A 21,171-nucleotide genomic window follows, 5' to 3' on the forward strand; every position below is an offset into this window, starting at 1 on the left:
GGGGTGAGCCTGGCACACAGTTCCAAAAAGGTGGCCTTCCACATGCGGAAGTTTTGGAGCCATTGCTGGTCATCCCACCGCGCCATCGTCAGCCAGTCCTACCAGTTGGAACTTGTGTGCAGCCTCTCCACAGTGGGTTGCAGTTGCCAGAGTGGAGCTCCCACACCCAAGGAGAGGGTTCCCTGAATGAGCTCTGGGTTGGTCAGATCCAGGAAGGCAGCTGGCACAAAGTGCTGCAGAAACTGCAGCAAGGCCATGAGGGGCCATTGCATGCTGGGTGCATGGCTCAAAGGAAAAGGCTGAGGTGTCCAAAAAAATCAGGGCATCCAGAGCAGGCACCTCAAGAGCTTTGCTGTTCCTCGAAGAGGTGGCAAGCACGCAGCAGAAGCAGAGAAACGGCTGTCCAGGAGGATCCCTTTAAGTACATGTCTCTGCTAGGCTCCAGCACCAGCACTTGGAAGCAACTGGTAACCTAAAGCCCTGCCTGCACTGGTTCCAGGTGGCCTTTCATGCAAGAAAGCATCCAATAGGTCTGGACACTCCCTTTCAAAAAAGCAGATTTCTCATTCAACGTGCTTTTGTGTGTGGACGCTCTTTTGGAAGAAGTTTTTTCAGAAGAAGCCTGCAGTCTAAATGTAGCCTAGCAGACAATGCCTGCCATTTAGTATACGGGAATCTCACTAATCTGAAGCACCATTTAAGTTCCAGTCGCACAGGTTAGATAAATGGAGAGATCAAACGTGCATTGTATCTGAAACATCTGACATCCCTTAGGGTATGGCTACACTGCCACCCTAGTTCAAACTAAGGTGGCTAATGTAGTCATTTGAACTTGCAAATGAAGCCCGGGATTTAAATATCCCAGGCTTCATTTGCATGTTCCTGGGCGCCGCCATTTTTAAATGCTTAGTAGCTCGAACCTCCTGCCCGTGGCTACACGCGGCACAGGCTAGGTAGTTCGAATTAAAGCTCCTAATTCGAACTACTGTTACTCCTCATTGCAGGAGGAGTAACGGTAGTTCAAATTAAGAGTGTTAATTTGAACTACCTAGCCCATGTCACATGTAGCTATGGGCAGATAGTTCGAGCTACCGGGCATTTAAAAATGGTGGTGCCCGGGAACATGCAAATGAAGCCCAGGATATTTAAATCCCGGGCTTCATTTGTAAGTTCGAATGACTATATTAGCCACCCTAGTTCGAACTAGGGTGTAGCCATTCCCTTATAGATTAGACCCAAGCTTTCCATTTACCTGAGGGTATGTCTACACTTGCTCCCTATTTCAAACTAGGGATGCAAATATAGCCAATCAAAATTGCTAATGAAGCAAGGATTTAAATTAGCATAATCTTGCCCGTGAGCTATTCTGCTCACCAGCTGATTCAAACCAGGAAGTGCACTCCAGGCCACGTTAGTTCGAATCAAACCCCGTGGTTTGAACTAACGTTACTCCTCAAAAAATGAGGAGTAACATTAGTTCGAACCAAGGGGTTTGACTTGAACTAATGTGGCCTGAAATGCACTTCCTGGTTTGATTCAGCTGGTGAGCGGAATAGCATGTGTGCGAGATTATGCTAATGAAGCGTGGGATATATAAATCCCTGCTCTATTAGCAATTTCGGTCGGTTACATTTGCATCCCTAGTTCAAACCCTTAGTGCCTTTGAATAGCATATCAGGGTTTATAGTTGCCTTTCCCTTGCCAGTTTGATTTTGAGCCTATGGACTGTGATGCTAGATTGGCAGGTATGTATCAGCATGCTGGGAAAGCTCTTGCAGGCCATTATAATGCTCCCATTTTGGTGTCTAAGCCTCTCCTTCTTGCTTTATTTATGAATCTTTTTGGGATGGCTCTCAGTGACGAGAGCCTTTCTATTCCTGTCATTTCCTCGATCAGCCACTTAGGGTAAAATTGCCCATAGAAGTGAACCTAAATTACAAGTGATAAAACTAGAGCCTATTTTATCTGCGGATGACCCTTTCTGTTCTATACTGAGCTAAAGCATATATTCTTTGTGACAAGAGCAATGAAGCCGTTGCAAGAATTTATCTGCGGCTAAGTTACCTTAAATTGAAAATCCTTGTTTTTGCAGGCTTTGGAGTGGTCCTTCATTAATTCATTCTGCACTTCAGATCTGCACTTAAAAGTTAGGTTGACATAGCTGCAGTGCTCAGGGATGTGAAAAATTCACACCCATCAACAGCATAGCTACACCCACGTAGCCCCTGGTATAGATGTAGCTGGGCAAGGGAAGAATGAGTCCATTGACCTAGCGACTGCCACTTGGTGAGATGGATTAGCTATACCAACAGAAACCCTTCCTTTGCTGTAGGAAGCGTTTACACCAGCAGTTATTAGCCCACAGGTCGACTGTGGCCTAGTTAGCATACAGCTGCATCCTGAGTGCGGGATCCACAAGGTTCCCAGATGACCAGCATGGAAGGGTCTGGGCTGCCCTGGTGCCCAGAACAGCAGGGTCAGCGCTGCTGGTCCTGCCCATGTGGTGGGAGTGCAGGGTCAGGGCTGCTGACCGTCCTCATGTCGTCAAGGGCTGTGGGTCAGCCACCTGGCCTTGCAAGTTCTGGGGTCTGAGGCAGCTGTGCAATGAGGGTCCAAGTCTGGGTCAGCCCCATGACAAAGGTCCAGGGTGGGCTGCTGACCAGCCCCACGGTGGAGGCCCAGGGTCCAGTGTTGGGTTCCAAACTGCCTCTGCCCAGCCTCTCCCCAGCCCCTGCAGCCCAGGTAACACTTTGCCACCCACAGGATGTAATAAGCTGAGAACCACTGGTCTGCACTACGGCATTACAGTGGCATAGCTACATGGCTGGGACAGGCATGGCCTAAGCGTTGCTCAGTCCCAGCCAGTGCTTCAGCAGGGTACCTGGCCCACTTGCCTCTTCGATTGGTTTCTATCAGCAGGCCAGGCCATGTTTGGGATTCTCACACCAAGGATCCTTCTCCCTACAAGCTCCAGGCACAAATGCTTGGGTAGAAGAGACAGCAGAGCCCCCAGAGTACCAGCCATACCAAAAGAGAAAGATGGCCTACGGAGGCCACTGATCAGACAAGGGAGTGTGCTTTGCCTCCGCTTATGGCTGATATTAAGAGAACTGGTCAGAACACTGTCAGCACCAGTTCTCCACCAGACTATGCTGTTTTGACAAACTGATTTTTTTTTCAAAATCGTTGATTTCGATGACATTTCTTTTAGAAAAAAAAGATTGGTTTTTTTAATGTTGAAATGTCTTGGTTTTACATTTTCAGAACAAAAAGTTTTGATTTTTCATTTTGAATGGCTTTTTCTTTCAAAGCATATGTCATTCTGTAGTTTTTTAAAAATTAAAAAGATACAAGATTAAATACAATGTTTTGATTGACCCCAAATAAACAAACATTGGAAATTTCATTTAAAGAAAAACGTCTTGGGCTTTCTGTCCCAATTTGGGATGAATTCCTCCCTCCCGCCCCCCCCCCCCCCCCCCACCCCGCTCCGAAAATTGAACCAGAAATGCAAATCCTAGGCTTCTGCTTCCCGGATGACATCCTAAAAGGAAGTGCAGCCCATGCAAGCACTTGGGAAGATGGAAAAGTGGGAATCATTGGGGAGGGGCCCTTGATTAAAGAGGAGTTCAAGACATCTGGAAAGGAGCCAGTTGATGGCACCTTTAAATCACATGGTAGGGAAAAGGGTGTACGGCTGCTGAAAAGGCTGATATTGTATGGCTGATCAACCCCTCCTGTTTCTCTTCAGTAATTTAGGGGTGCCTCCAGGACGGGGCAATTGCCCCTTGACTGTCCCTTTGCCCTTTGACCTCATTTACACTGATTACCATGGTCTCCAGCAAATGAAACAACACATGGGGCTCTCCTTTAAGAAATACAGGTAAGGAAAAATCACTCTCTTCCTCTTTGCTTCTATTTTTGTTTGTTAACCTTAGGTAACACTAATGACAATGAGGGGCAAATAGCGAATAGCTCTGGCTAGAGGGAGGCTCAACCCTGGCTTGCAGCTCCCCCTGCTATGGTAGTCATGGGGGCCCCCACCCACATCTTTGCCAATGCACCTCCCTGTGCTGCTCCAGTCTGGTTTAATTCTGCCAATGTGGCTCCGTCCTGATTTGCAGCATCCCATGGGTGTGTCCACACTACGGAATCAAGTGGAATTAAGCTATGCAACTTCAGCTACTTTAATTGCATAGCTGAAGTCGAAGTATCTTAACTCAAATGTTGATGCTGTCCACACTGCAGGAAGTTGAAGGAGAACACCCTCCCTTCAACTACCCTGACCCCTCATGGAAGCAGGACGACTGGCATCGACTGGAGTGCCCCTCTCAGTTCGAATGAGCTCGCTTCATTAGAACAACTAATTTGAACCCTGAAAGATCCACAGCGTCAGTTTCGATCGTCTCTGTAGTGTAGCCATACCCCATGCTATTCTGGTCCTACTCGCTCCTGGTCCTTTCAGCTAATGAGCGGTCCTGGGCTGAAACTGATAATAGCATTACATAGGGCGCAGACTATGACTGGAGTGAGACACAGTTTTAAACAAATCCCACACCATGCAAGATCTGAACCCAAATTCCCAGAGGGGAAATGCAGGCAGCACTGAGCCACTGTCTGATATCACTTCCTTCTTTTGCTCTTTGTTCTGTCCTCTTTCACAGCAAGACCAACCAAAACTTTGCTGCCTTTCCTTTCCCATACCAGTGATGAGCCCCTTTAAATCTCCAGCAAATTCTGAGAAGTTCAGCCTTTTGTTTCCAGCCTTATGTGCACAGCTCTGACAGCTGGTAAATTGCCCAGAGACCTGCCTCCACACTGCTTCCCACTGGCTGTCAGAACATGCCCGGGGAAGAAGGGAGCTCAGCCGCGCTCTCAAGTTCAGACCTTATTCTAAAGCTGTGGAATGGGGAGGCATACCCCTTGGGAAGGGTTGTGCGTGTGTGAATAGTACATTTGTACGCTGTAGGTGGGCTCTGCCAACACCACACCAGGACAAAGAGATCTTTCTGCATTTGCAATAAAGCTCCCCCCTTCCTCCAAGCTCATTTCCTCCCTTCCTCTTTGCCATTAAGAGAGACATATGTCACCATCCTGTGGTACATCAGCAGCCTGCAAAATATGTGATTTAATTTAGCAATGATAGTTCTTCTATTTATTACATTTTTGTCCATCCCTTCCACTATCCTACGCAATTTTATTAGCAGGGGAAATGACAGGTGGTGTTATTGTTTTTATTATGAATGCATTTGCTTTGTGTGTGCCACTTGCTTTTGCCTCTCTCTTTTCACATTCTCTTTTCTTTCTTCCTCTTGCCGGGGTAATGCCTGCCTGAGCATGCCCGAGATATTCAGGAAAGCATTAAAATGTCTTCTGGAGACAGATAGCACTTTCCCAAACATCAGGCGGGTGAAAAACCTGAAATGGGAAACTGCTTCACGCAATGGGGAGCAGCGAATCTTTATTTCAGGAGAGGTCATTTTGGATATTTCTTTCTCCTTCAGCTAAATATTGGACCAGGGCTTTGCTTCCAGTTTCCACTTTTGAGTTAATGCTGATGCCTAATGCCAGTTCTCTGTGGGCATAATGGTAATGCTATGCATTACTAATGGTAGGCCCTGGGTTTGAGTCCTGGATCCACTGAGGCCCAGGAAACACTGGGCCAGGATAGACTGACCATCCATCTGATCTGCTGCCCTTTTTAGACAGTAGCTAATGCCAGAGATTTCTAAGCATGTTGGGTTGGATTTCTAAGCAGCCGCTTTTGTGCAAAAACTTGCCAGCTTTCTACACTGGCCGCTTGAATTTGCGCAAGAGCACTGACTTTGTAATGTACAAAACCAGTGCTTCTTGCGCAAATACTTTCACACTCCCACTCAGGAAAAAGCCCTCTTGCACAGAATACTTGCGCAAGAGGGCCAATGTAGACAGGGAAGAACTGTTTTGCGGAAAAAAGCCCTGATGGCTAAAATGGCGATCGGGGCTTTCTTGCGCAAAATCGTGTCTAGACTGGCCACAGATGCTTTTGCGCAAAAGCACTTTTTGCGGAAAAGCATCCGTGCCAATCTAGATGCGCTTTTGCAGAAATACTTTCAACGGAAAACCTTTTCCGTTAAAAGTATTTCCGCAAAATCATGCCAGTCTGGACGCAGCCGTTGTGTTTAGAGCAATAGTTACTGAGTTATACACCTAGGAGATACACTAGTGGACCAGACCCATAATCTGTCTAGTTTGGTATCCAGTCTCTGACACTGGCCAATACCAGATAACACAAGAGGTGTAAAATCCTCAGAATAGACAAACCTTCCCACCCCCAAATGAGGAGTCCTGTGTTACCTTAAAGACTAAGGGTATGTCTATACTACCCCGCTAGTTTGAACTAGCGGGGTAATGTAGGCATACCGCACTTGCAAATGATGCCTCGGATTTGAATTTCCCGGGCTTCATTTGCATAAGTGGGGAGCCGCCATTTTTAAAACCCCGCTGGTTCGAACCCCGTGCAGCGCGGCTACACGGGGCACGAACTAGGTAATTCGAACTAGGCTTCCTACATTACCCCGCTAGTTCGAACTAGGAGGGTAGTGTAGACATACCCTAATAGATTTATTAGGGCGTAAGCTTTCATGGATAAAAACCACTTCATCAGATACATGAAGTTGAACAGGCAGTTGTTCAATACCATCCCATCCCACTCTATTAATGGTTAGTTTATATCCAGAGCACATTGCTACCTGTTACACATTTTTGCCTCAAATGCAAATATTCTTACTATTCACATAAATACTGAATATTTTTTTAAAAGGTTCTTAATCTCTTTGCTGCATTACTATCTGGTGGCAATGAGTTCCACATGTTATCTCTGATGTAAATTTGAAGAACAAACATCTGCTTCAGTGATGACTATCCCAGTAAGAGGGATAACGCCCATTCATTGTTTTTCACAGCACTCTGTCCACATGGAAGTATACTAAAACAGCATCGTTTCAGAGAGGTAGCTGTGTTAGTCTGTAACTGAAAAAAAAAAGTGTTGTTTTTTCAGACAGCAAAGACACTCACTCAATATGGAAAAAGCTTCCGTTTTGGAAAAAACAGTGGCAGCCATGTTTATGCTAATGAAGCATGGGATATTTAAATCCCTGCTTCATTAGCAATTTTGACATGCCTAATCTACATCTCTCTGTTGACAGAAAGGTATAGTCTAGACACAGCCAAAGTGACTGAGCCGTAGAGAAGAAGTGGCACGCTCTGAAGGGGTGTGGTTCTGGGGTGCTTCTGCTGCATGCCAGGTGAGGTGCAATGCCTTCTGGTGCTTGCACTGAGACAGTGCAGATCAGCACTGTGCCTAGCTCAAGGGTGTTGCTCAACGCCACAACAGAGCATAGGTGGTATTGCCAATCTGAGTCTATTGTATGGGACCAGGACTGGAGGAGCAGGGCCTGCTGATCATCACAGGCCTGTGTTGGTGAAGCTGCTTAGAAAAAACTTATTTGGCACCCATTTGTGTCACTTGCACTAATAGTCCCTAAATCTCTCTCAGCTGTCACATTGGCAGCTCAGTCACCTTTCTCCAGGCCTCTCCAGCTTTTAGGCACACGCTTTCCACTCTAATAAAGCCTGTAGCTCTGGGTATTCAAACACACAGCACAGGCTTGAGCCCTCTGTCACCCCATGGGCTGTACATTTGAACACAGGAAGCTACTTGCTGCAAGGATGTGCACACCAGTAACTGGGCACTGATGTGTGGGATTGTCCCTTCATGGGCTGGATTCTAGGATCCAGATCGCTCTAAAAGCAGTCAGCCCACTAAATGAGCATCCACACAAGTCCTCAGCAGCACTAACAGCCTCTCTTGTGGCCTGCTGATGCTAGTGGGTGAACCTATATATTGTGGCTTGTTGCTCTTTGTTTGCAGAATATAACCATTACCCTTTGCTCTCTTGCCTGGGCAGGTGTCGTGTTCGGGTCATTGATACCTTTGGGACAGAGCCAGCCTACAACCTCGAGGAGTATGCCACTCTGCATGGCTACCGGACAAACTGGGGGTACTGGAACCTGAACCCCAAGCAGTTCATGACAATGTTTCGTAAGTGATCCCCTATTTGGAAACTGTTTCTATCGGGGTTTTATTTTTTTATGATTACAGACTGGGTGATGGAGCTGGGCAAATAATTGATGTGTTGGTTCAAAGGTCAAGCCAAAAATTATGTGGTTAGTTTCAAATGGAAGGTGATTGTTTTTCACCAAAATGAAAAACAAAAACAGTGTCCCGGTCGAATTAAATGTTTTGAATTTGGATTCCAAACATTTCCAAAATGACATTTTGACATTTCCAAATTTTTGTTTTCTGTTGATTTTGGCCTAAAGTATTTGACAAATTCAACCCAAATTGGCACACAGTTCTAGTGCTGCCAAAAGTGTATTTTCTATTTGCCAATTGGAATTTTTTCAATTTTTTGCAGGGCTCCTTTTCTTGATCACTAGATTATTCTTGCAAGCCAAGGCCAACACACAAAAGGGACAAATAGGTTCTTGGCTGTATCTGAATTACTCTGCCAATTCACTACCTATTTCATCACCAACCCTGTCCCATCCCAAAGCAACCACATCAGAATAGGAAGAAACTCCCAAAATTAGAGTGCTAGAATAGCTTGGAAAAAAACTTTGATTTTCTCAGAGCCCCAAAACTCACATTCACTCCTGTTCCCTTGATCAGTCGCTATAAGCTGGAGGCTCACGTGTGTCCAGTTCACCTGAAAAGATGACGTTTTCACACACACTTGGCACTGTATATCAGCTGGGATGAGCCTTCCATTTCTATTAGTAAGCAGTTTCACAGGAGCAGTCAATACTTAGGTTTGCATTACAGCTTCGTCTCTTAGCCTCTGGTTCCTGCAACCCTCTGTGCCAGAAAGGGCTGGAAAATGTTGTGCAAGCAGGAGAGATGATCATCTCATATGGCCTATCAGGGTGCCCTCTGGCGAGCTGAGATGTGCATTGATGAGATCTCAAGGGAGCCTCATCTAGTCCTTCTCATCTAGAGTGATGGTGGCAGCAAGGTATGGTGGCCTTGAACCTGGTAAGATGGGAGATATTTGGAAGACCTCTGAGCCCTCCCAGACACACACAAGATAAAGTGTGATACACATAAAGTGTGATGTAGCCAGAAAATAACACAAGCCTGGGACACAGAAGAGATGCTAGGCTTATTACCATGTGACACCACAGCCCAAAGTTGATTTCCCAAGCATGCTGGATGGGGTGCCTCCTGCTTCCATTTGACCCTAACCGTGGCAATGTGCCCCAAGGAAACTCCTGCTTAATGGACTGTTACTTTAATTAGCATGAATACTTTACTGTCCCACTTCCACTGTTTAGCTAATTCTGTTCTCAATTGTCCCCAGAAGTTTCCCTCCTCTGGTAGGTTTCAGGAGAAACATTTGCTTTGCCATGGACATTTTTTCAGCCCAGGGATTCTGCAGGGAGCTATCTGAGTGAATCCATCAGTCCTCTTGCATCAGCGGGGGATTTCACAGCTAGAAACCAAAAGCAAGGGGAGAGCGTGCTGGAAAGAAGCAGTTTGTTATTATGCAAACATAGCAGCAGGTTGAAGGAGCGCCTGTACCTTGGCCATGTTTGGGCAACCCAGGCTAATGTGAAAGGCGAACTGCACTAGCCCCACAGCGGGGCCATGGTCTCCTTTCTCAGCCCAAGAATTAGCACCAAGCTTATCTGGTGCTTTTCAGCTGCAGATTTTAAAGTGTTTTACCAAAGGGGTCAGTAGCATTATCCCCCATTTAATAGATGGGAAAACTGAGGCATAAGAAAGGACTTGCTTAAGGACAGACAAACTGGGAATGGACCTAACATCTCCTGAATCCCAGTTTAGTGCTCAGTCCTGTGGCTGCACAGCGAGAGGCTTCCTCTGAGAGCAGGGCCCGGTGTCCTAGGTACTGAGCACACACAGTAAGGACAGGTCTTACCCAAAGGTCTCTCAGTCTAATAGAGAAAGGCACAGTTATTATCCCCATTTGCAGAGGGGAGACTGAGGCACAGAGAGATTAAAAAACTCAGCCAAGGATCTAGTGGCAGAGCCAGGACTGGAACCCAAACTGGCCTAGACTGGTGCTTTAACCACAAGAACATCCTGCCCTCAAGCCAGGGGGGCCTTCATGCCTCATTCTCAAAAAGAGGTGCAAACAGGCCCCAGGAGCCAGCAAGGCCCATATGAATGGTGACCATATTTTCTGAACCAAAATTAGGGACTCATTAGCCACGCCCCTAGCCCCAGTTAGCCACATCCCCTGCCACAAGAAGTCCCACCCCTGGTGGTAGTACTCTCAGGGTCAAGATGGACACATGACCAGAAGTAAAGGGTGTCGTGTGACCCCTCTAAGAACTCTACCCACCATCTTCCTATCGATAGGGATGAGTTTGGACCCCGCAGACCATTCCCATGCAACTATCCTGCAATTGCATTAACCTAATTTGCATTGCATTAACTCAGGGGGCGAGGAAGTGCTCCCTTTAAGATTTTCCTCCCATGGACAGAGGGTATGTCTACACTACAGCGCTAATTCGAACTAACTTAGTTTGAATTAGTTAATTCAAACTAAGCTAATTCGAACTAACGCATCTAGAACTAAAAACTAGTTCGAATTAGCGTTTTGCTAATTCGAACTAGCACGTCCACATTAAGTGGACCCTGAAGCGGGGTTAAGGATGGCCGAAAGCAGTGCCGGCTGGGCATCAGAGGAGGACTTAGAGCGTGGAGAGGCTAGCCGAGGGCTGTGCTTAAAGGGTCCCGACCCCCACCCCGGACAGACAGTTCTCAGGGGTGCCCTGCTTGCAAAGCAGTCTTGGCTTGGATTGCCCAGACTACCCACACTGGGCACATCACACCACTCAGCCATCAGCCCGGCTGCACTTGCCTCAGGCTGCCATCTGGGGAGAGGGGACAATTGGGGGGCTGCAGGAGAGCTTCCACCCCCAGAAGCCCGCAGAGCCAGCCCAGTCCTCCCCATCGGGGGCTCGTGCCCCATTCCTCCCTCACCTCCTTCCACTTACCCCTCCCTAGCCCCTCTTCTTGATGTACAAAATAAAGAAAACGTGTCTTCCAAAATGGAATCTGTCTTGATTGAACAAAACTGGGGGAGATTGGGAAAAGGAGGTGGGAGAGGGGAAGAGAGAGGCTGGGAGAGGGGAGGGCAACTAAAATGATCAGGGGTTGGGAACAGGTCCCATATGAAGAGAGGCTAAAGAGACTGGGACTTGTCAGATTAGAAAAGAGGAGACTGAGGGGGGACAGGATAGAGGTCTCTAAAAGCAGGAGTTGGGTGGAGAGAATGCATACAGAAAAGTTCTTCATTAGTTCCCATAAAGAAGGACTAGAGGACACCAAAGGAAAGGAATGGGTAGCAGGCTTCAAACTAGTAAAAGAAAGTTCTTCACAAAGCAAAGAGTCAACCTGTGGAACTCCTTGCTGCAGGAGGCTGTGACGGCTACAACTAGAACAGAGTTGAAAGGGAAGTGAGATCAAGTCATGGAGGTTGGGTCCATGGAGTGGTATTAGCCAGGGGGTAGGAGTGGTGTCCCTGCCCAAGGTTTGTGGAAGGCTGGAGAGGGATAGCACGAGACAAATGGCTTGGTCACTGTCTTCGGTCCATCCCCTCCAGGGTCCCTAGGGTTGGCCACTGTCAGAAGACAGGCTACTGGGCTAGATGGACCTTTGGTCTGACCCAGGATGGCCATTGTAAGCTCAGGGCTCAGGGTCGGGGGTCTCAGTGGACCACCTTGATTCTCTTGCACACCTGCTCCTGGGTGGCCAGGCTGGCAGCTCTCCTGCCCTAGACGGCCACTGTCCTGTGCCTAGTGCGGAGATCATGGACAAGGTCCACGATGTCCGCACTAGCCCAGGCGGGTGCCCGCCTCTTGCGGTCCAGGGCAAGCTCCCGGGAGCTGCCAGCCTGGTCCTGGGAAGAGGGGGAGGGCTGGGGGGCATCGGGTGGGTGGCTCGATCCGTGCCAGGTGCAGGGTCTGCTGGCTGGGTGCTGGCAGGCTTGTACCTGGCACGGGCACCGTAGCCAGCCCATGCCCCTTTAAGGGATCCGGGGCCGGGAGGGGGGCAGTAGAGTTTCCCTGGTGTTGGCCAGAGTGGCCACCAGGGAAACCTGGGGTGGGCTAGCCTCCCTCTAGTTCGAATTAAGGGGCTAAACACCCCTTAATTCGAACTAGCTAGTTCGAACTAGGCTTAATTCTCGTGGAATGAGGTTTACCTAGTTCTAACTAAGCGCTCCGCTAGTTCGAATTAAGTTCGAACTAACGGAGCGCTAGTGTAGCACCTATGAAAGTTAGTTCAAACTAACTTTGTAGTGTAGACATACCCAGAGTGAATTTTGTCTTGTGCTCCAGTACTGAGTTCATGTGGCTTGTTCAGATGTGCCACTGTGGCACCCAAGTTATTAATAAACATCTTATAAACCTCTCCCTTTTCCCTCTGCTGCCATGTCTTCCACCATCCCCTCACCCCATCTGCTCCCCTGGTGCCTGCTGCTCCCCACCCCTCACCCTCCTCTGCTGTCCTGGCTGGCTCCTGCCCTTCTCACTCACCTCAGCCATCCTGGGACCTGCCACCCTGCACCAGCCGTTCTCTCCCCCCATGTGCCCACTCCTCCTCTAGCCCCACTCTGATCATCTGTAGCTATCCCTCCCCATCCCCTTTCTTAATATCTCCCTCTACCCACTTGCCCTGCCTCTCTCCTCTGGTCCCTATCCCTCTCCTTCATGTGTCTTTCCTTCTGCTTCACCCTCCTCCCCAATCCCATGGCACCTGCACCTTCCCTTACCTCTGCACTTCCTGGTACCTCCCCATTTCCTCACCACCCCTGCCCTCCTTGCCTGCTTTATCCCTGGTGCCCACTCCCTCACCTTCTGCCCCAGTTTTCCTCACACCTCTCTGCATCGTCACACATGACTTGCTCCCTTCCCTGCCTTCCTCATGCCCACCCCTCCTTTAAATCCCTCTTCTGCCGGCACCCATTCCTCCCCTCTTCCTCCCTCTTGCCCCCATTGCTTCTTCCCTTTCCTCTCCCTTTCCTCTCCTCACTCTGTCCCCTCCCTTCTCCCCCCCCCCCCCCCCCCATATGTCACCAGAGTTATGCCAGGGGAAATGGAAGATTGAAATAAACTGCCCATTTGTGTGCAGAAGAGAGCAGCCTTGATCCAGTAGGTGACGATAGTGGGGAGAAAGCCTGTGGAGACGAGGAGCAAAGAGAAAGTGGGGTGGGGAAGTGAAATGGAAGGGGGATTTTTTTCAAACACAGAACTGATTTGCAGAGGGAGAGTCACCTATCTGGATTTTAGAGCAGAGGCTGAGGCTGGTGCTTCAGATTTATCCAGCAATCTGCCAAGTGGAAAGGAGCCTTGCTTGTCAGCACTAAGCCTAGTGACCAATCACATGCTTTGTGGCTCAAATATTTTTTCCTCTGTCTGGGTATAATCTATTTGGCAGCCTAAAAGTGCTTTATATTTTAGAGAGACCTGCAGGCAGTTCACAGCTCGTATATTTTAATAGCTCCTGGTTTTTTTATTATTATTAAATGCAAGGAACCTTTCAGAGTTTATTTCCTTGACTCAAAATGCTTCAGTGCCATGGAATAATCCAAACCTCATGGCCAGCACCTTGGACTGGTTCCAAACACCTCCAAATACTTGTTCTAATCAGGTCTGACCCACATTCCCTGGCTGAGCATGTGTGAAGGCAGCTTTTCCACTCCCCGCTGTCTGCACAGAGGGAGGGGGTAGAGCACATAGTGACGCTTTGATGGTTCAGGTGCTCACCTAGGAGCTGGGGACAGGGGACACAGGCACAGCTGGACTGTTACCAGACAAGAAAGTGGCAGAGGAAAAGAGAAATCCTGGATCCAGCCCAGGATTTACTTGTGACAGTCACAGAGAACCAGTATGAATTTCAGCCCAGTGATCCCCAATGCCTCTGTGAGATCAGGGCCCAACTCGACAGTTAAACTCCCAGCTACATGGGATAGGCCCTGGAAATGTTTTCACCTCATTTGAGGGCTCTGGTAACCATCCCATTGTTCTATCTGAATGACCCCAACATGGAAATACTGCATGTTCCTGAGGCTTGGGGAGGTCAGAAAATGGCCTATAGGGATGCATCTACACTGCACCATAGATCAAAATAAGATACACAATTTGAGCTATGCAAATTGCATATCTTATTTTGATGTTATTTCAAAATTTGGTGTTGCCTGTACAGCATTTATTTAAAAATAAATCACTATTCTGAAACATCCCTTACCCCTTGTGGATAGTTTACCGGGACATCAGAATAGCAAGCCCGTTACATTTCTAAATAACAGGCATGCTCAAAAGATGCAGAATAGCTATTTTGGATGCCTCTGGTATCCAGGAATAGCGCTGCAGTGTAGACATAGCCTAGAAGACCCCTTCAGTGCACTGGGAAAAGCCAAACGTGTGTTTCTTTTCCCCTTGGTCTCTGTAGCTCACACTCCTGACAACTCCTTCATGGGCTTTGTGTCCGAGGAGCTCAACGAAACCGAACGGCAATTCATTAAGTCCAACAAAGCAAGCAATATGGCAGTGGTGTACGGAAAGGAAGCCAGCATCTGGAAGGTGAGTGCCTGTGCTCACATGGCCAGTCCCCAATAGCAAGCAAATCCCCAAAGGATGGTCCCTGGAGTCAATGGAAGTTTTGTCATTGGCTTCAAAGGGATCAGAATCCACACTCATGTGCATAGATGCCTAGAAATCAGTGCTTAGAAAAACCTAACTGGCCATTTAATGCATTCTTCCCACTGGCTCATGTAGGATCATTCCCTGAGTTATGTTCCCTAGTGACTTGTCCAGTCCACTTTCAAGTGTTCCAGCAATGGGGCAACTGCCACTTTCCTTGGACGAGCTCTCCATTGTCTGAAACTTCCCATGTGGGCAGCTCATCCCCTGACCATCTGCAGGGTTTCTTGCATCTTCTTGTGAGGCAGCTGGCTCTGAGCAGCAGGACACTGACCTAAATGGACCCTGCTCCAGTATAACTTTACGGTGAACCAAATCAAAACAGAATGAGTGTCCCAAGCATCTCAGTGTCTCAGCTGCCAAGCACAGGACCAGTTAAGGACCCCCCACAGTTTAGGCACTGAACTGACGGTGTCAGGTAGTACATATCTTTCTTGTTAGTATGTGTATTATAGTAGTGTGCAGAGGCTGCAAGCGGGAATGGAGACCCCTTGTGCCAGTGTACAGAATCAGAGCCAGTCCCTGCCCCAAATAGCTTTCCATCTAAATGGACAAGACAGATGGAGAGGAAAAGAGAGCAGAGGGTACTTGTGCCAGGCCACATAGCATGCGGGGTTCAGGCAGGAACAGAATTCAGCTTTCCTGAGTACTAACCCAGGGCACTAGCCACTGAAGCTCACTGCCTGTCATCGGCACATGGCAGCAACGTTTAGTCATCATAGACATGGGTCAGATCAGAGCCTGTGGCCTGTAGGTGCAAATCTCTTTTCCACTATGTCATCCCTGACACAGGTCACTGACTTCCTGTTCCAAAGTCATTATGTTGCTAGATGAACAGCACCACTATAAGCCCTCTCAAGAGGCACATCCTACTGTCTCCAGTTGGTCAGCAGTGGAGTTGCTTATTGGCAGCGGCCCTAGCTCCACCCTCTTTTATCTAGAGCATGCTCAGTGATTTTGCTTCCATTCTCCATAGGCAGTGGCTAATTATAACCTTTTCTTGGTTTTTATTTCCATGCACCTCCATGGGATGTTCCAGTTGCAGGTACTATGTTGCGTTCCTCTATTCTTTTCTTTAATGGTGCATTTCAGACTAAATGTGAATGATCACTAGAAAATGTATGCCTGCAATTGAACTTGGATTATCTGTATGGGCATATCTACACTAGGAAATTATTTTGAAATAAATAATAATGCCTGAAATAATAATTTTTAAATAGCATGTCCACACTATGGGGAAGCCCCGAAATTAGTCCGAGACAGGCTCTGTTAATGTGGATGTGCTACCTCGACTTAGAGCTCCAGGAAGCACAGGGGAGTAATTACTCTGAATGACTCTGGGGAGCAGTTATTTTGAAATAGCAACAGTGGAGCGTCCACACGACTGCTATTTCAAGGTGACTTTTTGAACTAAGCGTTATTTCTCATGGAAAGCAGGGGTGATTATTTCGAAATAACCAGCCCCTTATTTTGAAATAATGGGCTTGGTAGTGAGGACGCTCCGCTTGTTATTGTGAAATCAGGGGAGTTATTTCATAATAACTTCCTAGAATAGACCAGGGCTGTGTCAGACCCACTGTGCTACCAGTGTGTTATAGACTCACAGAACTGGGAGGGACCTCAAGAGGTCATCACATCCAGTCCCTGCACTCACGGCAGGAGCAACCACCAGGGCCCGCCGTAGGGCTGGGCAATCTGGGCCCAGGCCCAGGGTGCCACAGCCAATGGGGATGCTGCAAAGGGCCTGAACCTGGTCCTTCCCCTTTGGTTCCTTTTTGCACCTGTCTGCAGGTTTTTCTCCTGCCCCTCCCCTTTGGCCAGCTGCTGGCTCTAGTTCCACCTAGACTGGGACAGTGTCCTTCTTTGCCAGGAGCATGAGGGTGAGCACGTGGAGGCCGGGCAAGACTGGGGAGAGGAGGAGCAGAGCTCAGGGCGTAGAGCCAGGCACAGGGACTTCAGGGAAGGGGGGGCAGACTGGGGGTGGCTGTGACAGGAGTGCGGCTGGGAGGGAAAGAAGGAGGGGTATTGTCTAGCTTAGTGAACTAGAAGTGAATGTGCTAGGGCTGCCTGCTCCATGCACTGCATCTGCCCCTCTCCCCTCTTCTGTTTGCATGCCTTGCCCCTGCCCTGCCTGCATTCGCTCCAATCTCCTTTTCACTCTGTCTCCCTCTGCTCTGAAATTTACGCCCAGATGCCAAGGATCCCCTCTCCTCCCTTCCCCAGCAGGAATCAGCAGAAGATGTGGGCTGAGGGAGGGAGACACACACACAGCCTGGCTCCATAGGAGGGGAAGTTAAAAGAAAATAAAAGGTGACTGCTCCTGCCCATGATTAACAATATGCCTGTGTCAACAGGAAATTGACACTAAAACAAAAGGGAGGGGGGTGCACCTGGAGCAGAAAAGCAGCTCTCAGGGCTGGGGAATGCAAGGGAGGGAGCAACTTGTTATCCGTCTCGGCAGGAAGATGGATTTGCTTTTGGAAACACTGGGCCACTTATTCCGGAAAAGCAGCCGCTTTTCTGGAATAACTTGAAAGCTGTCTACACTGGCCGCTTGCTTTTCCGGAAAAGCAATGACGATCTACTGTAAAATTGTCAGTGCTTTTCCGGAAAAACTATGCTGCTCCCGTTCGGGCAAAAGTCCTTTTCCGGAAAAACTACTCCGGGATGGGGGTCCATGGGTGGGGAAGCCCATGGCAGCCAAGAGAAATGGGGGGCACCAGGCCCTTGGGAGGGGGGAGGGGGCACCAAAATACAAGTTGACACAGGGCACCATTTTCCCTAAGGCTGGCCCTGATCTAGACCATGCAAGCACCATCTAGCGGCCTCTAGCCTGATATTGTGTTGGGTTTTATTCTCCCCCCAGCCAGCCTTTCCATTACCAAAGACACTGAATCTGTCCTAGCAGCTTGTTCTGGATGCTGCGGTTTGTATCCAAGAGCAGCAATATCTTTGCAACAGACCCACCTTTCAAAACAAAAAAGTGCAGTCCAGGTACAGAACTCCCTGCAACTTGTATTTAGAAGTGACCAAGCACAAGCTTTTTGACCCACTGTACAGCTTTGCAGTAAAGAGTCCTTTTACTAATAGCTAAGGGTATGTCTACACTACAAAGTTAATTCAAACTAACAGACGTTAATTCGAATTAACTTTGATAGGCGCTACACATGCAAACCGCTAGTTCGAATTTAATTTGAACTAGCGGAGCGCTTAATTTGAACTAGGTAAACCTCATTCTACGAGGACTAACGCCTAGTTCGAATTAACTAGTTCGAATTAAGGGCTGTTAGCCACTTAATTCGAACTAGTGGGAGGCGAGCCCTTCCCAGCTTTCCCTGGTGGCCACTCTGGGCACCACCAGGGAAACTCGTCTGCCCCCCTCCCGGCCCCGGAGCCCTTAAAGGGGCACAGTCTGGCTACAGTGCCCGTGCCGGGTGCAAGCCTGCCAGCACCCAGCCAGCAGACCCTGCACCTGGCACGGCACGAGCCAGCCACCAACTGCCACCCAGCCCTCTGCCTCTTCCCGGGACCAGGCTGGCGGCTCCCAGGAACCTGCCCGGGTCTGCAAGAGGTGGGTGCCCGCCTGGTCTAGTGCGGACATCGTGGACCTCATCCACGACCTCCGCACTAGGCACAGGAATGTGGCCGTCTAGGGCAGGATAGCTGCCAGCCTGGTCACACAGGAGCAGGTTTGCATGAAAATCAAGGTGGTCCAGTGAGACCCCCGACCCTGAGCCCTGAGCTTAGAATGGCTGTACTAGGTCAGACCAAAGGTCCGTCTAGCCCAGTAGCCTGTCTGCTGACAGCGGCCAACACCAGCTACGCTGGAAGGAATGGACCGAAGACAATGACCAAGCCATTTGTCTCGTGCCATCCATCTCCAGCCTTCCACAAACAGAGGCGAGGGACACCATTTCTACCCCCTGGCTAATACCACTCCATGGACCCAACCTCCATGAATTTATCTAACTTCTCTTTAAACTCTGTTCTAGTTTTAGCCTTCACAGCCTCCTGCAGCAAGGAGTTCCACAGGTTGACCATTTGCTTTGTGAAGAAGAACTTTCTGTTATTAGTTTGAAGCCTGCTACCCATTTGTTTCATTTGGTGTCCTCTAGTCCTTCTATTATGGGAACTAATGAAGAACTTTTCTTTATGCACCCTTTCCACACCACTCATGATTTTATAGACCTCTATCATATCCCCCCTCAGTCTCCTCTTTTCTAAGCTGAAAAGTCCCAGTCTCTTTAGCCTCTCTTCATATGGGACCTGTTCCAAACCCCTGATCATTTTAGTTGTCCTCCCCTCTCCCTCCCTCTCTCTTCCCCTCTCCCACCTCCTTTTCCCGGTCTCCCCGAGTTTTGTTCAATAAAGAGAGTTTGTATTTTTGAACACACGTGTCCTATATTTTGTACATCAGGAAGGGGGCTAGGAAGGGGTAAGTGGAAGGAAGTGAGGGAGGAATGGGGTCCGAGCCCCCGATGGGGAGGACTGGGCTGGCTCTGCGGGCTCCTCGGGGTGGAAGCTCTCCTGAAGCCCCTTGATTGACCCCCTCCGGATGGCAGCCTGCGGCAAGTGCAGCCGGTCTGATGGCCAAGTGGTGTGATGTGCCCAGTGTGGGCACTCAGGGCACTCCAAGCCAGGACTGCTTTTCAAGCGGGGCACCCCTGGGAACTGTCTGTCCGGGGTGGGGGTCGGGTCCCTTTAAGCACAGCCCTCGGCTAGCCTGAGGCAGCAGCTCCACGCTCTAAGTCCTAATCTGATGCCCTGCCGGCACTGCTTCCAGCCATCCTTAACCTCAGTTCAGGGTCCACTTAATGTGGACATGCTAGTTGGAATTAGCAAAACGCTAATTCGAACTAGTTTTTAAGTCTAGATGCGCTAATTCGAATTAGGTGAGTTCGAATTAACTAATTCAAACTAAGTTAGTTCGAATTAGTGCTGTAGTGTAGACATACCCTAAGGCAGTGGTCACCAACCAATAGCTCTGGATCTACTGGCAGATCTTGGAGCCTCTGAAACCTGATCCTGACTGGTTTGGCCAAGAGACTGTCAAGTGCCAGCACTTCCACTGACCCTCTCCTTGCTGTTGCTCCTCTCCCACGCTCTGCCTTAGAGCTTTCCCACCCAGGAGCCTCCTGCTTGCTGTGCAGAGTAGGGAAGGGAGAGGAGGGGTCACTGATGTCAGGCTGCCTCCTCTCCCACCCTGTACTCTGTCTCCACAGAATGGAGGGGGGTACAACAGGGCTTGGGATGGAGGGGGTTTGCTGGCTGCTTTTGGGAGTGGTGTAGGGAAGAGCAGGCATGAGCCTGCCTTAGCCCCACTGCACCACCACCCAGGAGCCACCTGAGGTAAGCAGTGCCCAGCTGGAGCCAGCTCCAAACCCCTACCCCAGTCATGAACCTTCTCCTGCATCCCAAGCCTCTTCCCTAGCCCTGAGCCCCTTGGACCCAAACTCCTTTACAGACTCCTGCACCCCAACCCCTTGCCCCTGCCTGGTGAAAGGGAGGGAGAATGGGGGGAGGAAGGGAGGGAGGGAGGGAGAACAGAGTGAGCAGGGCTGGGGCCTCAGAAAAGGGATGCAAAGGGGGCGGGGCAAAGGTATTTGGGTTTGAGGTAGATCCTGGATTGCACTTAAATTCAAAAAGTGATCTTGTGCTTAAAAGGTTGGAGACCACTGAGCTAAGCTTTTCCTCTCCTCCTTTTCCCCCTTTGTGCCTTTGCTTTTGTGCTTTAGTCTATTTTTTTTAGCGTTCGTGGCTACTAACACGCACCTTTGCAGTGAGTGGGTGCGTCTACACAGAATCCTTACCTCGAAATAAGCTACACAATTTGCGCTATGCAAATTGCATCTCTTCTGTCAAGATAATTTTGAAATAGCTTATTTTGAAATTTGGTGCTGTCTACACAGTGCCAAATTTTGAAATTAAGTGCTATTCCAACAAGTCCCTTAATTCTTGTAGAACGAGGGTTACAGGGATGCCGGAATAGTGCGCCCGTTATTTCAAAATATATTTTGAAATAATGGGAGCATTTTAAAGATGCAGAATTGTTATTTCAGAATACTTCTGGTGTCCTGAAATAGCCCTGCAGTCTAGGCTTAGCCAGTGAGTCCAACACTCATCTTGATCTGTGGGTTACATTGATTTCTCATTGCGTTGTTCCTCCTTGGGTTTTATGGACTTATGTAGTATTTCATGTCTGGAACTAGCTACTGTAAATGGTCCAAGGAATAGAACTGAGTTTGTTTTTTTTCCACCAGATAGGGGCCAAGATCAAAACTTGGGATTCTGGAACCTCAGAGCAGAGGAGTTTAGTGGGTGTGTAGAAAAAGTATGGTCATTTTACGTGGCTAGAGCATAAAGAGAGGAGTGTAAATGAAAATCAGGCCCAGTGGGTTT

The 21,171-nt window shown here is 48.7% G+C and overlaps 1 protein-coding gene across 1 annotated transcript in view; it reads left to right on the top strand.

Annotated features, from left to right (window-relative positions):
• Positions 1-21,171, top strand: part of MGAT5B (alpha-1,6-mannosylglycoprotein 6-beta-N-acetylglucosaminyltransferase B) — a 275,223-nt gene that overhangs the window by 191,954 nt on the left and 62,098 nt on the right. The window contains exons 9-11 of the mRNA XM_089771960.1: positions 3,752-3,883; positions 7,950-8,083; positions 14,522-14,658. Coding sequence (XP_089628086.1) covers positions 3,752-3,883; positions 7,950-8,083; positions 14,522-14,658 — 403 coding nt within the window. The remainder of the gene's footprint in view (positions 1-3,751; positions 3,884-7,949; positions 8,084-14,521; positions 14,659-21,171) is intronic.

This window comes from Pelodiscus sinensis, chromosome 20, assembly GCF_052426305.1.
Source record: "Pelodiscus sinensis isolate ZL-2025 chromosome 20, ASM5242630v1, whole genome shotgun sequence".
Taxonomy (NCBI): Eukaryota; Metazoa; Chordata; order Testudines; family Trionychidae; genus Pelodiscus; species Pelodiscus sinensis.